Genomic DNA, 15,000 nt, shown 5'->3' with positions numbered 1-15,000 from the left:
CAGTGAGAAACACATGCACAACATGATGCTCCTGCAGCAGAACATGAAGCAGATCCAGCACAACCTGCACTTAGGCCTGGCCCCTGCTGAGGCCGAGCTCTATCAGTACTACCTGGCCCAGAACATAGGCCTGACCGGCATGAAACTGGAAAACCCAGCTGACCCTCAGATGATGATTAACCCTTTCCAGCTTGACCCCACTACTGCCGCGGCCCTGGCTCCTGGACTTGGTGAGCATCCCTACCTTTTCTACTTGTACTCCCAAGTTGTAGGTCAGGTCAGGTCAGGTCAGGTCAGGTCCCTGTGTCTTTTTCCCTCACTCCTTAATGCCTTTAAAACAATAATTATAAAAATATCATTTGCTAGTGCTTATCAGGGGTATGTTTTTAAATGCTTGCAACAACTAATAGATCAGGACGACTGATGTTCATCTGTATTCTTCAGACCTGCAGTAATTATTTTGTTTCACTGAACCTTTACAACAAATGTGTTATCGCTTTTAAAAAGGCAATGCATTTTGTAGGATTTACTTTTTTAACCACTGCATGAGATACATAAATATTTACAGGCTATAATCCCCCCACTTAGTCTGTGTATAGTTTTTAATATGCTCCTCATAAATTATATTTAATTTCTTTTTTGTAATGTCTAAATCCTTCTCAATTTTATTTTCAACTCCTTTATTTTCAATTTCTATTCAACGTTTGTACCTGTTTTAATAGTAGACTAATTACGACATTTGTACTAAGCCTCCTGAAAAGTCATCTAATTACCAAATTCATTACATGCAGATCACTTGGCTTCCTTCTAAAGAAATTATCAAAATCCACATAAAACAGTAACAGGATAAAATGGGGGAAATTACAATTAGATGAGCATAAGTTAATGTGTTTTTTTTAAGGGCTAAAAGTGTGCCAGGCTTTTTTTTTTTTTTTTTTTTTTTTTTTATTGATCAACTTTCATGTCTTTGAAAAACACAAATTCAAGAATGACATTATGCCCGGTAGGAGTAATTAAAGCTATCTGATGAGGGAATTTAGAAGTTGAAAGGGATGATTGTAATTGATCCTGATTCAATCCTATTACAGCTTTTTATAGTTTAAGCTTCAGAGAAAGCATACTCCTCACTAAGGCTTTATTTTATCAAATCCTTTGTGTGTGCCCTACACCGGTCTCTACTTTGCCTTTTAATTTTATCTTCTCTCTCTCTCTCTCTCTCTCTCTCTCTCTCTCTCTCTCTCGGTCTCTCTCTCTCTCCCTCTCCCTACCTCCATCTCTCTCTGCAGTAAATAATGAGCTGCCGCCAGAAATCCGTCTTGCCAGTGGTCAGCTAATGGGTGACGACCTGTCCGTCCTCTCTGCTGGGGAGCTGTCACCTTATATCAGCGACCCATTGCTGAAGCTTTTCCAGTGCGCTGTGTGCAACAAATTCACCTCTGACAGCCTGGAGGCCCTGAGCGTGCACGTGAACACAGACCGCTCGCTCCCCGAGGAGGAGTGGAGGGCTGTAATTGGAGACATCTACCAGTGCAAGCTCTGCAACTACAACACCCAGCTCAAAGCCAACTTCCAGCTCCACTGCAAGACCGACAAACACATGCAGAAATATCAACTGGTGGCCCACATCAAAGAAGGAGGCAAAGCTAACGAGTGGAGACTAAAGTGCATTGCTATTGGCAACCCCGTGCACCTGAAGTGCAATGCATGTGACTACTACACCAACAGTGTGGATAAACTGCGCCTGCACGCCACCAACCAGAGGCATGAGACGGCACTGAAACTCTACAAGGTATGTCGCTGGTCTGGCTTTGACGAGGATGTCAATGTAAATTTGCTTGTGTTCTTTCTTTTTTCTCTAACCATTCAGCTCCTTCAACAGAAAGTAGAATCTCTGTATGTTCATTCTGGTAAAAAAAAAAAAAAACTAAACATAATATAATATAGTTCAATATTATAGCTTAAAGCTGATTTCTCTGTGTTTCCCGGACTGCTTGAAGAGCCTGGTCAGAATGGCAGAAAACAGGGTTTAGATTATAATAATAAAAACCTTTGCACCACCACAGGTTCATATAGCTAAATATGCAGGTTAATTGTAATGTGATAAATTAAAAATCTTTCATTTACTGGGTTACAAATGTTATTAAAGAGCAGAGGAGTGTAGGCAGTTTTGTGCATTTTATTTTTATTATCATGATTTGCAGGAGTCTCTAATTTTTATCTAAATTATATATATATATATATATATATATATTGTTTTACTTTTCTTTTCTATGCTCTTTCCAGTAAAGGGTGGCGAGGTCTGTGTAATCTAGGAATGTATAATCTGCCAGTCAGGCTGTGTGCACGATGCCTTCGGAAATCAAAGTTAATTGAATCCCAGCAAAAATATCAATAAACTTCAGTGACATGGTCAGAGATATAATTGTTGTTTTCAAAATCTTCACTTACTTTAATCTGTGTTGTCACCTACTGAGTGACAGCAGGCTTCAGACCCATGTAAACAGCCGAGGCGAGTAACTGCTAGTGCAGTGGAGGGTGGTGAGAGGTGTGTTATTTTTAGTGCACACTTGTTTTACAAAGATGGAAGAGTTCTGTCACAAGGTACACCGTTGAATTTTTTTCTTGTGTGTGTGTGCGTATGCATGTAGATATTTATGTTTGTGTTTTTCATTTCATACGTGTTTGGATCTTTCAATCTTTCTGATGTGGAGTTATTGGAATTCCTGCAACATATGAATAATACTAATCTGATATCATAGATTGCCATCTCATTAAATTACTTTTCTAAAATATATCAAAATAATGAGGATATATTAAACAGCATTAGTCACTTTTGGCATACTGTATTCATAAGCCTCACTTGGCTGTATACTTTTAAATGTTCATTTAGCAACTCGCTATAGACAGTAAGGTTGGACTTGAAAATTGGCACTCATTAGTAACCAATTTTTTTGGAATAAGAATGAAGAAATGAAACTAGTTGCAAAAGACCAGTTTTTGGAACAAAGTATTAAAAATAGTTTGCACTCTGTTTTTGTTAACCACGCTACTTCTATATGTAGTTAAAATAAAAATAAAACATTAGTGGTCTCATATTATTCATTTATTCAGACACTGTAAGTAATGTGGCTGTTACTAACTGAACAACAAAGAGTAAATCCTACACCGAGTGAAGTCAGCATGAGCTAAATGAAGTCCTGAAAGAATTGCATGTGGAATTTTGAGGCCTTGCATTAGAGAATGAAACCATGGGAAGGTTTAGAAATCCTTAGCAGTTTAAAATGAGGGGCTTCAGTAATTCTCTAAGCAAATAAAAAAGGTTCCATGGCAACAAAGAGCATTTCACATCATGTAGGAAGAAGAGTAGATTGAAGATTAGAAGGTGAGAAAGGCCTAGCTGAGGCATGTTCTTAATAGCCCCAAGTTGTTTGGTGTGTGTGTGGAGAAATGTACACACTTATTAAAACACCTGCATTGCTTTTGTATGCACTATTTATTACACACATGAAACCAAATTACATGAAAATTCTCAGACATGTAAAAACACACAACTTATTGTTTAATTAAATGTAAGACCTAATGCCACATATACCAAAAAATCTCAACCTATGAAATGCACAGAATGGTGTTGGTCATCTTCAAAATACAGATTAAATCATTGACCAGCGCAAGTAGATTTTAATTAATGTATTCATTTTAAAACTAATTAACGTGTTAAATGAATGTTCTGTTTACAAAGTTGTTCAAAGATGTACATGAATACTTATATATTGCTTTTTTTTTACTTCTAGCTGCAATATTAGTAAATTATTAAACCACATAAAAAGGTAAATAGAGCACCCCATTTTTATTATGTACGTTACATATAATCAGGAGATTATGCATACTAATTTATGTCCAAGCTGTACAGCCCTTTTAGCCTCTGTATCTTTAGCTGATTCTGATGCAAAACAGCAGGTGGCTGTCGTGAATACATTTAGGATTAAAAGGGATCCATTTCTTTCTGTACAATTTATTGATTTATTTGTACTCTCGCCCAAAGAGGGAAAGGCAGGAATTCATCAGGAATATGCTGAGCTGTGATTGATCTGGAGATGTGCAGGGGGAACTCCACAGTTTGACAAGGGAAAGGTGAAAGGGTTAGAGCATAGGCCTCGTCATGTGCTTGGCTGCCCCTACCTTAAAGTATGTACTGGAAATCTGTTTTGCAGATGGTGTTTTAATGTATTTGGCAGGAATAAGACTATTTTACCCATAGACATGTGGTAGTAAAAAACTATTTCTTTATTTGACCAGAAAAACACCTCTTCTTTTATGTTTTAAGGTGAAAGGCATATGGGATTGGATCGTTTGGCATAGCATACAAAAGAACAAAGTGTTGATGACCTTTCCATATGGCCTTGGAATACAGAATATCTTTATGACTGAAAAAATGATTGAAGAAACAAACAAAAGCATATTCAGTATTTTATTACTGCTTTGTACCAATTATTATTATTTTTTTTACTGAAGGGAATTTAGCCTAGTTCCTTGGTTTTCCAGACATGAAATAGGCCTAAGTCTAAATTACATTAACACACTTTTACCTTATTTCTGTTCAATGCTCAAAGTATTTGTAGCAAGAAAGGAAAAGGGAAGGAAAAAGATTATTTATTTTACATATACAATTGATAGAATTCAGTGTGAACTGATTTAGCAAGGCTTAGTGAAAATTATAGAGGAAAAAGGAAAACTGCATATAACCATAATTATTATAATTATTATAATAATAATCCCACACACTATCTATCTATCTATCTATCTATCTATCTATCTATCTATCTATCTATCTATCTATCTATCTATCTATCTATCTATCTATCTATGTATGTGTGTGTGTGTGTGTGTGTCTGTGTGTGTATAGGATTTGTGCTCTGTATAAATCTGTCAAAAGTAAGAGACAGTAAACCTGCAGGAAATATGTGTTGCTTTAAAGAAGGGATTGGTGCAGGGTTCTCGGGTCATTTAAAACCAAGAATTTTCATGGTCAGTCTATTAGAAGCTTATGCAAGGAAATGCAAATACCGTACCGCACCTGTTCTTCAGCTGCCCTTGTTCTCTGGAGTATTTTAACTTAAGGATGTCCACCGTGCATCTCCGGCTAAAAGTCAGAACCGATGAACTGCTTAATTACACCAGCCTCCCTTTTTCCATGCATCTGTCATCAGTCAAGCAGAATGGTCTGTCTGGAGCCCATAATTCTATTTGCATATATATATATATACACACACACACACACACATATATATATATATATGCGTGTGTGCGCGCGTGTGCAAATATAATTAGATATTTATATATATATATATATATATATATATATAAAACCCACCAAGGCCATAGGATATAAAATGCTCATCTTTATCATAGCCAAGGAGACACAAGTGGGAGACGGTATTCCCTTGGCTTTCGCTCCAGTCCTTTCCCTTGGGACTTACAGATAGGCCATCTCATTATCCATGATATGGATGGCAACACCATTGTTAGGGGTAGGAAATGAAAGGCAAAATAGAGAGGGGGAAATAGGAATCTGAAATTGACCAAGGTAAGGGTCCTTTCCCCCCTCTGGATTTTTACCTTTTTTTTTTCCTTTCAATCAGAAGATGGTGATACAGTGAGTGGCATGTTATTAACTCGCCAGTTATACCATACTCATTACAGTAGGTCAGCCCCAACCTTCTAATTTGAAAATCAAATACCCCAGATATATGCAGTTCTAATTATTGGACTGTCATTTCACCCAATGTGATTGTAAAATGGACAGGAGATTGAGTAGAATGTATTTGCATAAAAAGCCATTGTACTTCCCAAGAACGAAAATAACCTATTTGAAATGCTGCCCCCCTTCACACACACACACACACACACACACACACACACACACACACACACAAACGTTCATTTTTTTTTTTTTTCTTTGGTTGGATGCCAAATAATTTTGCTCTTCATCTCTTTTTGTAACCTTAGAAGGTTTTCATTATTTTTGCCTGTTTTGCACTTTACATATTGACCAGGATGTTTCTGAAAAAAAAAAAAAAAAAAACAATTAAAGCAATATTTTGCAGAAGGAGGAGCACTGAATATGAATGTCTGTGCAGCCTTCTTGTATGCTGCAGAGAAGGGGGAGACGATGGATAAAGTAATAAAACTGAAGTGGACTTTATTGGCTGCTGTGGTGCAATATACAAGCAAATAGAACGGCACAAATATTAAGATTATTTTTTCCATGAATAAATGTATTTCATTCCAGTTGTTAGCTCTCTTCCCCTGCACAATGAATGGACAGATTATTCAAATCGTCTCAGCTTTCACCTGCAGACGGATTACAATGGAAATCTTTCAGAGGTCCGCCAGTGAAAAAAAAATAATTAAAGCATAAAGACAGATGAGTGTGAGGACACAAAGAAAAGAGTTTAGTCTGGGCTTCTTTCATTAATCCTCATAGATATTAATAGAACTTCCCTTATCCTTTCGTGGTCATAACCAGATGGTCATTTCAGCACTTGGGGGCATAAGCTTAGGTCCAGAACCTTGTGCTGATTGACATTTGATGCATATTGTTTAATTGGACTCCCCTCTCCCTTACCAAGCACCCTCCTTTTCTCCGGTGTGCTGGAAGATAACATTTGATAATGCTCCCGATATTAATAACCAGATGTGATCTTCTTCCTGGCCCCAGGGTCAGGCGGGCTGGCCAGGTCAGTCCATTTGTCTGTGTGCATGGACTGTGAAGCCTATTGAGGATGACAGGTACGGGAAGGATAGCGGGGGTAGCAACTTCGAGACCACCGAAAGGGAATCTTGCACTGCTGGGAACAAAGAGTGGCAGGAGCTGCTGTCATTTTTTTTTCCTTTCTTACCCCCCTCTCAATTTCTCATGGGATTTTAAACCAGCTTAACAAAGGATGACTCACAGACAGTGATAAGATCAACATATTTTGAAGAGTCAGCACAAACTAAACCCTCATAAATATGTTATAGCAAGAAAACTATTAAATAGCCATTCAGTCTGCTTTTAAACCATTTTAGTGTCAGTTGACATTCTTTGTTAAAATATATTTAATTTTATACATGATGCAAGGTCAATTATTTTTTAGAAAACTCAGGGAATCTAATTTGTCTTTTCAGATACGTTAACATTACATCTGAAAACACAGTTGTTGTTTTTTTACTATTTTTATTAAGCTCTTCAGAAAGATTAAAGATTTATCTAAAACGAAAGGATACATTTCTAGTTCTATATTCAGTACAATTTTAATATGTTCAAAACCATGTAATTGTTTTTATTTGTCTATTCACCAACCCCCTAACTGTCCAAATATTTAAATTAAAGGGAGAAATGCATCCAGGATTGATTTTTGAATATGCATCAAAATCAATATTATATTGATTTAAAGTTTCACTTATATAACCACAGAAAAAAGCTGTCATACAACACAAATGTTACAGCTGTGTTTTTGCAGTTTTGTAAACTGTTGACTCTAATTAATACATGCTATAAAACCAAAGGCAGAAAGCATTCCTTACTTAATTGATTTTAAACATTAGGTGCTCATTGAATAGATAAGTAGTGTGTGATATTCGATTACAGAGCAAGGCACTCATTTAACCTCCTGTTCTTTCCTGGCCAGGATTTCAAACACAATGCGATTTACCTCCCTTAGGTTCAGCAGGATTAGACTGCTAGTAGTAATCCTTAATGCTATGAAATAGACCTGATAGAACTCCCACTTACTTGTTTGGGATTATGTTCATGCATTTCAGCACATTTAAATAAATTAACCCATTGAATTATATAATTTTAAATTGTTACAAACAATGAAGGAGTGAAGGACAGGCTAAATGTTGTGAAAATGTGTTTCTTTGCTATTTTTTCAGTGATGCCGCTATTCTACTTTCGGTGTCCCAATCCTATTTTGTTGTTATTATCACTGTGATTGTTTTCCTAAATGTGGACTTATAAAAGAGAAAAATAAATACATTTTGCCTTGATTCTTTTGGAGCACAAAGGAAAAACATTTGAGTAATCTTCAAAGTGGCCGTTGGTATGTTGAGTGGACCCTGGTATGCAGACTAGCTAAATCTTTTCTCTGAAAAACAATGTCGTTCCTATTATGGATGATGACGGCATAAACAGTGGCCTTGAGCATTAGAGATATTGGTCATATCAACTTACCTAGTGGTGGTCTGAAAAAAAAGGAAGTATTTAACTTTTACATGAATGTTTTTAGTTTTTTTCCCTCTTCACCCGGTAAAGAATTTAGCGAAATAGATTAAAAAAAGATCGTCCAAAAGGGTCTGCTAATTTTGACTTGTCTTTGTAATATGCAAAGCTCACAATAAGAAAAAAGGCCTGTCATTGTTGACTAAGAGGAGCAAATGAGTCGACGTTTCTATTGAGATTGTGTTCCTGCTCCTAATCTTGATGTCCTGGTTTAAATTCACTTTCTTTCTTCCTTTCATCCTTTTTATTCTCTTCTTAATAAGATGCTAATCAGGGCGCTGCTTCCATGTTTCTGCAAGTTGGAGAAAAACAGAGCGCGATAGAGAACATGAAAGTAAAGCATTTAAACGCAGTGATTCAGAAAACATGCTGGTGTGAGCCCTTACTTGTTTAGTGCTTATCAGATTATAAGGCAGGCACTGATCATCTCATCTTTTCTGTGGCTTGCTATAGCATAGAGGCCTAAGCCACCAGACAGTCTGCAATACAGACCCCCAGATCTAGGAGAGCAAGCTATGCAAATGTGTCACCTATACAGGTATTTGACTCATTCTCTATTTAAAATATTGTATGCAGATACTAAGCAGTACCTGTAGATCACCCAAAGAACAGCCCCACATTAAAGTTTAGCCCTAGAAGTAAAAAAAAATGCTTATGCAGGCTCATTTCAAATTATCCAGCTATACAGTTTAGGGTGCAGACACAACACATTCTTGCCACGAAGAACCATTTAATAAAGCACATTAAGTCATGTTTGTATTAATATCAGTTTCCAAAGGGTTTTTGTCATGATTGAGGGCTCGTGGGCACTTAGTCATAGTAACAGGAGTTTTAAACAGACATGCACCTTATAATTATAAATGTTAGCCTTTAATGTCTAGAACATATTTATAAAACATTCTTGTTGTCGTCTTCATATTGGAAACATCTGTTACGGGGGGCGGGGGGGATGTCACGGCGATGTAAGTCCACAGATAAGGCGGTCTGCCATTTTGAATGGGAATTCAGCTGAAACTGCACCCTGCTATTGAGACTGTGAAAACAAAGAGGAAGACAGATGGTTCACTTTACTTTAGTAATTGTAATTTGTTGTTCATTAGGGGAACTTCCCACACAGACATTCCTTATTTTTATTTTTTTGTTGTCTTTGTTTTCTGAACAAACCTTACCTAATGACTTTTTTTTCCTTTATCTTGTAATTAATTAAGACATTTGATTGGCAGTTGATTAAGTCAAGAATATTGATTCTTCAGCAAATTATGTATAATTTGGGATTAGCTTTGTTTATTACCTCATGGTATTAAACACAAGGCTTTGCGTTTTGAATACTTTGTTGTACATGCAAGGATGTCTTTACTAAAAACAAATCTTATTTTGTATTTAAAAACTGACATTCTTAGTTTTTGTTTACATGTTGTGTGCTTCTTAAAAAAAAATGTATCGTAAAAACTCTGAAATAACCTGAAAAAAACTAACCAAGTCTCAATCCTGTAACTACATTGATACGTTTTTTTTAAAAGAACTGTTACAAAGCCAGTAATTGCTGAACGTGGTTTTAAAATGCATAGTAGCCAGATTGATGTTTGCATTTCTGGACAAATGTCTATTTAGAACAGTGCGAGTTAATGGTTTTCCTTAGGTGGGTTTATTACCTGCAACCTAATTAACATCCAAGTGAGAACTGTTAAATCAACAATATTCCTTAGCAAACTTTTTACTTGTAAACATGGACAAAAAATCGTAAGTATAACTAAAAACTGAACTAAAAGAAAACAGAACCATGCCATAACATTCTGCTTTTTTACAAATTTAAACCCAGAAAAAGAGCTATGTATAGATGTAAACTGAAACTGTTGTAAAAATAATTTGGAAATGGGAATTACACAATGTTTTATTTTACTGTGGGGGAAAAATGCTAAGGATGAATGTGCACAAGTTTAGGATCTCTGTTCTTTTTCAGATCCAGCCAAAGAAAAGAATGCTTTTAGTGTAATAATCAGGTCAGCAGATTTAATGGCAAAGAAGTGTTCAGGCGACAGATTTTAAATCACCATAATATAAATATGCCTTCCTTTTCATCCGGAATTTGCTTTCTTTTAGGGAAATTTAAACAGCAGACATGCACTTACATCTATCTTTGTAATTTTAGGGATTAGGGAAGTAAGCATTAAATACTGTTTCTTAATCTTCCATATCAACTTTAAAAGTGGAATACAATATGCAAATCATATACATTCATAGTGTGTTTACATATTTTAATCTCTGTAATTCAGTTCTAAGAAGACAGGAACTCATCTCTGTCTATTTATTTAGAATCCCCACACTGAGATGTTCTTCAAATGTTTATCCCTATTTCTTTTTGGATATGTTTTTAATGTTCTGGATTTTATTTAAGTATATCTCTGCACTTAATAATAATAATAATAATAATAATAATAATAATAATAATAATACAAAGTCAGTATAATTAAATAGAACTAAAAATAAGTATACAGCACTCAGCATTTAAGCAAGCAGGGGGTTGCAGCTAACCAGTGTGACTAAAACATAAATAAAAAGTGACACAAATCCTCTCTCCACTTCATACACTTTGGCCCAGCCGAAGTTTGTATTTGTAGTCACCTCTACACAGTACAAGCCCGATGACGACAATAACAACATCAACAAAAATGCATGCTCCCAGTCAAAGAGTTGCTATGCTCCTCTGGGAGTCTCCTCTTCTGTTCTTTCAGAGTAGTGGAAAGATTCAGGAGTGTCCCGGAAACCTTTGCTGAGTGCAGCTCAGATTATCCCGCTCCTTCCTTTGTCGCCAAGGAAATTGCCTTATTTGGTGCAAGTGAGCGTTATTGTTCATTTAAAGCAAAATCTGTGCAACAGTTTCTGCAAATGGTCGAACAGAGATAGAAGGATAGAGTCCCTGTACTTCAGTGCAGTGAGGCTGAAGAACGGCAGACATGTTTGTTTTGGTTCCTCCCCCTGCCATCATACTGAAATCAGCACAAGCATCTCTTTATAACAGTCCAGAGCTCTAACAATGGGATAATCAGCTGATCTCTCTTATTGCATGTATTTATTTATTTTTGTGAGGACTTTTCTGTCACACACAGACTTAGGTGATGAATTTATGAATTGTGTGTGAATGTATGCATGTGCGTATTTATGTATAATCAAAACCTTTTTATAAAACAAGAGTCAATGACAATTAAAGAAAAAAAAAAGAAGTTTGGTAAACTGTATTCACTTTTAAATGAGTGAGTAGAATCAGTGTTTACAGCAATCAATGAAGTATTGCACCACAGATCAATTTAGGTTAAGTCGTTAAAAGACATTTCTCACAGTCTGACTTGTGCATGGCACAGACTGGAGCTTTCTAAGGAATTGTACAAATAAAAACACTCACTTGCTGATACGCAGCTGTTCAGCGGAGTGACCCTTACAGAAGGAACATGTAATGAATTTGTGGAAAGTTAGAATGGCTTTAAACTAAAAGATAGTTAAAAAATGCAGTACAGTTTTTGAGTCCCATCAGTGTTTTAGTCAGTTTATATGGTCTTGATGATGGCTGTCTTTGTCTGGATGACAGATTGTTTTTTTAGTGTAACTACAACGTAAGCTTCCTAAGATAGCATATAGATTAATTATTACGTCTGCACCACAGTTTGGCAACAGGTTTCGCTTCCTAAACTGATTGCAGGTGGGGATCCTGTTTGCAAGAATCTGGCTGTTCTGACTAGTTGGAAAGGCACTTAACAGAGTTTTAACTCTCAGCCTTGTCTTCAGTGCGTAGACTTAAATGTGTCATATTTCTGTTTCGTTGGGATTTAGTATCGCCGAAATTGGATATAGGAAGCCAGACTAGAAATCTTTGTTCAGATGCTGATTGTGGAGTGATTACTCTAAATGACAGGCTTGGGAGACTATTTAACATTACAGTAGTTCTGGGATATTCATTTAGGAGAGACCCTGGGTGTGGTGTGTAAACTGGTCTCCCTGCCACTGCTCCTTAAAGTAAGAACCACCTCAGAAAAACACTGCTGAAAGACACATTGTACTAATTCACTTATTTTGTTTGGCCTGCATTTGTTAGGATGATTATTATTATTACATGACCTAACCAACCAACCAATAAGGTTCTGCGTTGGCTGAACCCATAAGCCATAATTACAAGTGACGTCTCAAATAGAAAAAATAAATAGGAGAGGCAATTTAGAGCTTGTCAATACATTCCTTTGGAATCTGTTAAAACGAACAGAAAAATAAGAAAGTAATCAAAAAGGATAGTGTTCGGGGCTGTTTTGTGCCTCTAGTTTCTGAAGACAGTTGCCTTGTGAAACTCCTCCAGACGGAATGCACAGGCATACCTTTCCAGTAAGAATTTTGGTCATGTTGCCAACTGCTACATTGCCAATGATATAGCATTACATTTATTTCTTCAGGCTCAATAGTGGTTACTGGTAACATGTGTTTGTAGGGTGTCAGTATTGATGGAATTTTATACCTGGCCAGCTTCCAAGTAATGCTGGTATGTGTTTAAAATACTTTAAGGAACAAAACAAGCTTTTGTTGTTCTTTATGCTAGAGGCCCTAGCGTTACACCGGAAACTGCAATATACTTCCAAAGGCATACAAATAAGTGCGTATTACCCAAAAATGTTGATGGATATAGATAGGGTTTAATTTTACCACATAGATGTTATTAAGACATATTTGTGGCGATACGTGGTTCCAGAGTAATTATGCCACAGCTTATTTTAGGTACTCGTTCATTAAGTGGCTGATTCTGACAGGAAGACTTCATGTTTATATAGAGTGTCGTAATTTGTCCTTGGTACAAACAGCTTTTTTTTTTTTTCCCCTTTCTGTCTTTCGTTCTTAAACATCAATCTTTATTTTATTTTTTATAAATCAAATCATTAACTTCACTCATTAGCTTGTGATAGCAACAAGTACGAAATAAATTAGTAGCCTACATTTTTGCAACAGTGTGGCTGATTCGTGGGAATTTGAACACTGTAAACAAAAGGCGGTACAAACGTAACATAACAAATCATGAAAGTATTTCCTTTTGGGGCAGGGAGAGCGAGTGTTTTTTTTTTTTTTTAATTCTTTCAGTAAATCTTTGCTATCTGAGTTAATACGAACAAAGCTAGAAAGCAGGCTTCCTAGGGTTTGGTGTTGTTGGTTTGACAGGTAAGGGAGTCTCTCGTGTAGTGATTTGCATTGTTTTGTCACTGTCGTTTCTGCCTGCCTTCCTTAATAACCAGGCACCTGTGCAGCTGATTAAGCTAAGCTTTCTCAGAGGAGTGCCCCCAGCCTGTCTTCCCTGGGAACACAGCACACTGGCACTAGAAGGGTGATGTACATTGGCATTCTGAGAGGGACCCTGGGACAAGCCGTTAAATAAAATGATTGCTCCCTTGGGGCTAAACTGTTGGTTGATTGCCAAACAGTAATCCAGTACAATTACCCATCAAAGAGATGAGTGTTCCATGGTATTATTGTGGATGGGCTCTGAGCCACCTGCAAAAACAGCTTTTGGATGGATCTCGATACTCCTATATATGGTAGTGATGTTGTTGTTGTTGGGGTTTATTTGTTTTACAGATACATTATGTAAGGTGACCTACACGCACTATAACTGTTGTAAAATATAGAGAATAATAGTGTACTGTGTAATTTTCATACAGTTCTGTAATTTTACAAATATTCTAATAAATACAGTAATTTACATAGTTCAATACAGGAGTTTACATTGTGTGGGTTACAATGTAAATTAGGACATTTGAATAAATAAGTCTAAAAATAAAATCTATTATACATGCAGAGTAAAATGGTAGATTGTAGGATTTGCAAATGCATATGAATGTGCCTACAATTTGCTGTGCTTTTTTTCTCTAGTTTGTTGAACACTGCTTGTGAGCAGACATTATCACTTAGTATTTTCTGGCTTCTTACAAATACATATAAACTGCATTTCATTTTGGTGAAGGTGAAAACTAAAATCAGAAGTTATTCAAAATTAAAGCATGCTTTATTAAACATGTTTTATTTGAATGCCAACACTAAACCTGAAATTAAGTGAAAACTCAAGGGAAACGTTATAATAAGTTACATGATGCCACAAACATTTAGATTCCTACAGTCTGTATGTAACCACTTACTGAGCCTGGCAAAACTAAAATGGTAAGCTTAAACCTCATAAATCAGAAATCCCTGAGCTAGAGGTTCTGAACAGCTTGTATTTTAGCCAAAAACGTCTATAAAAGGAAAACGAAAAATACAGCATTTTAATATAGGTCTTAAACAAACTGCCAGGAATTTGCTGATTGTGACGAAATATATATTTTTAAAGGTATAAGCAATTTTGTTTCTATTTAGTGAACAAATGATTTGACTCTACTGATATTAAAGTCAGTCATATCCCTGCTGCCCTATATGTCTACTTCAGTGTATGCTTGTAGACATGCACATATGTATGAGATTACATCCATGTACAATTATGCGTATGTATTCTATGCAAAAACTATGATGATGTACACAATTAAGTTGCATTGTTAGTATATTTTCATTTTTTTTGTAGACTGAATTCTTGTATACCACATAGATAAACAAAAATACAAATAAATGTACATGCATTTCACAGTTAATTAAATTAGTTTGTGAACTATTCTGAACTTACCAAAATTGTCCATTTTGGTTTTTATAGTTAAAATAAAAAGAAAAGGGTAGAGTGGTTT

The 15,000-nt window shown here is 36.1% G+C and overlaps 1 protein-coding gene across 4 annotated transcripts in view; it reads left to right on the top strand.

Annotated features, from left to right (window-relative positions):
* The window catches only part of zfhx4 (zinc finger homeobox 4), an 86,094-nt gene that overhangs the window by 25,008 nt on the left and 46,086 nt on the right, over positions 1-15,000 (top strand). For all 4 annotated transcript variants that reach the window (XM_066721683.1, XM_066721692.1, XM_066721668.1 and 1 more), the window contains exons 2-3: positions 1-230; positions 1,287-1,789. The exon at positions 1-230 is cut by the window's left edge and continues 2,379 nt beyond it. In XM_066721683.1, coding sequence (XP_066577780.1) covers positions 1-230; positions 1,287-1,789 — 733 coding nt within the window. The remainder of the gene's footprint in view (positions 231-1,286; positions 1,790-15,000) is intronic.

This window comes from Amia ocellicauda, chromosome 2 (assembly GCF_036373705.1).
Source record: "Amia ocellicauda isolate fAmiCal2 chromosome 2, fAmiCal2.hap1, whole genome shotgun sequence".
NCBI classification, from domain to species: Eukaryota; Metazoa; Chordata; class Actinopteri; order Amiiformes; family Amiidae; genus Amia; species Amia ocellicauda.
Note: the sequence above shows the minus strand (reverse complement) of the source record. Positions and strands in the feature narration are given on the sequence as shown.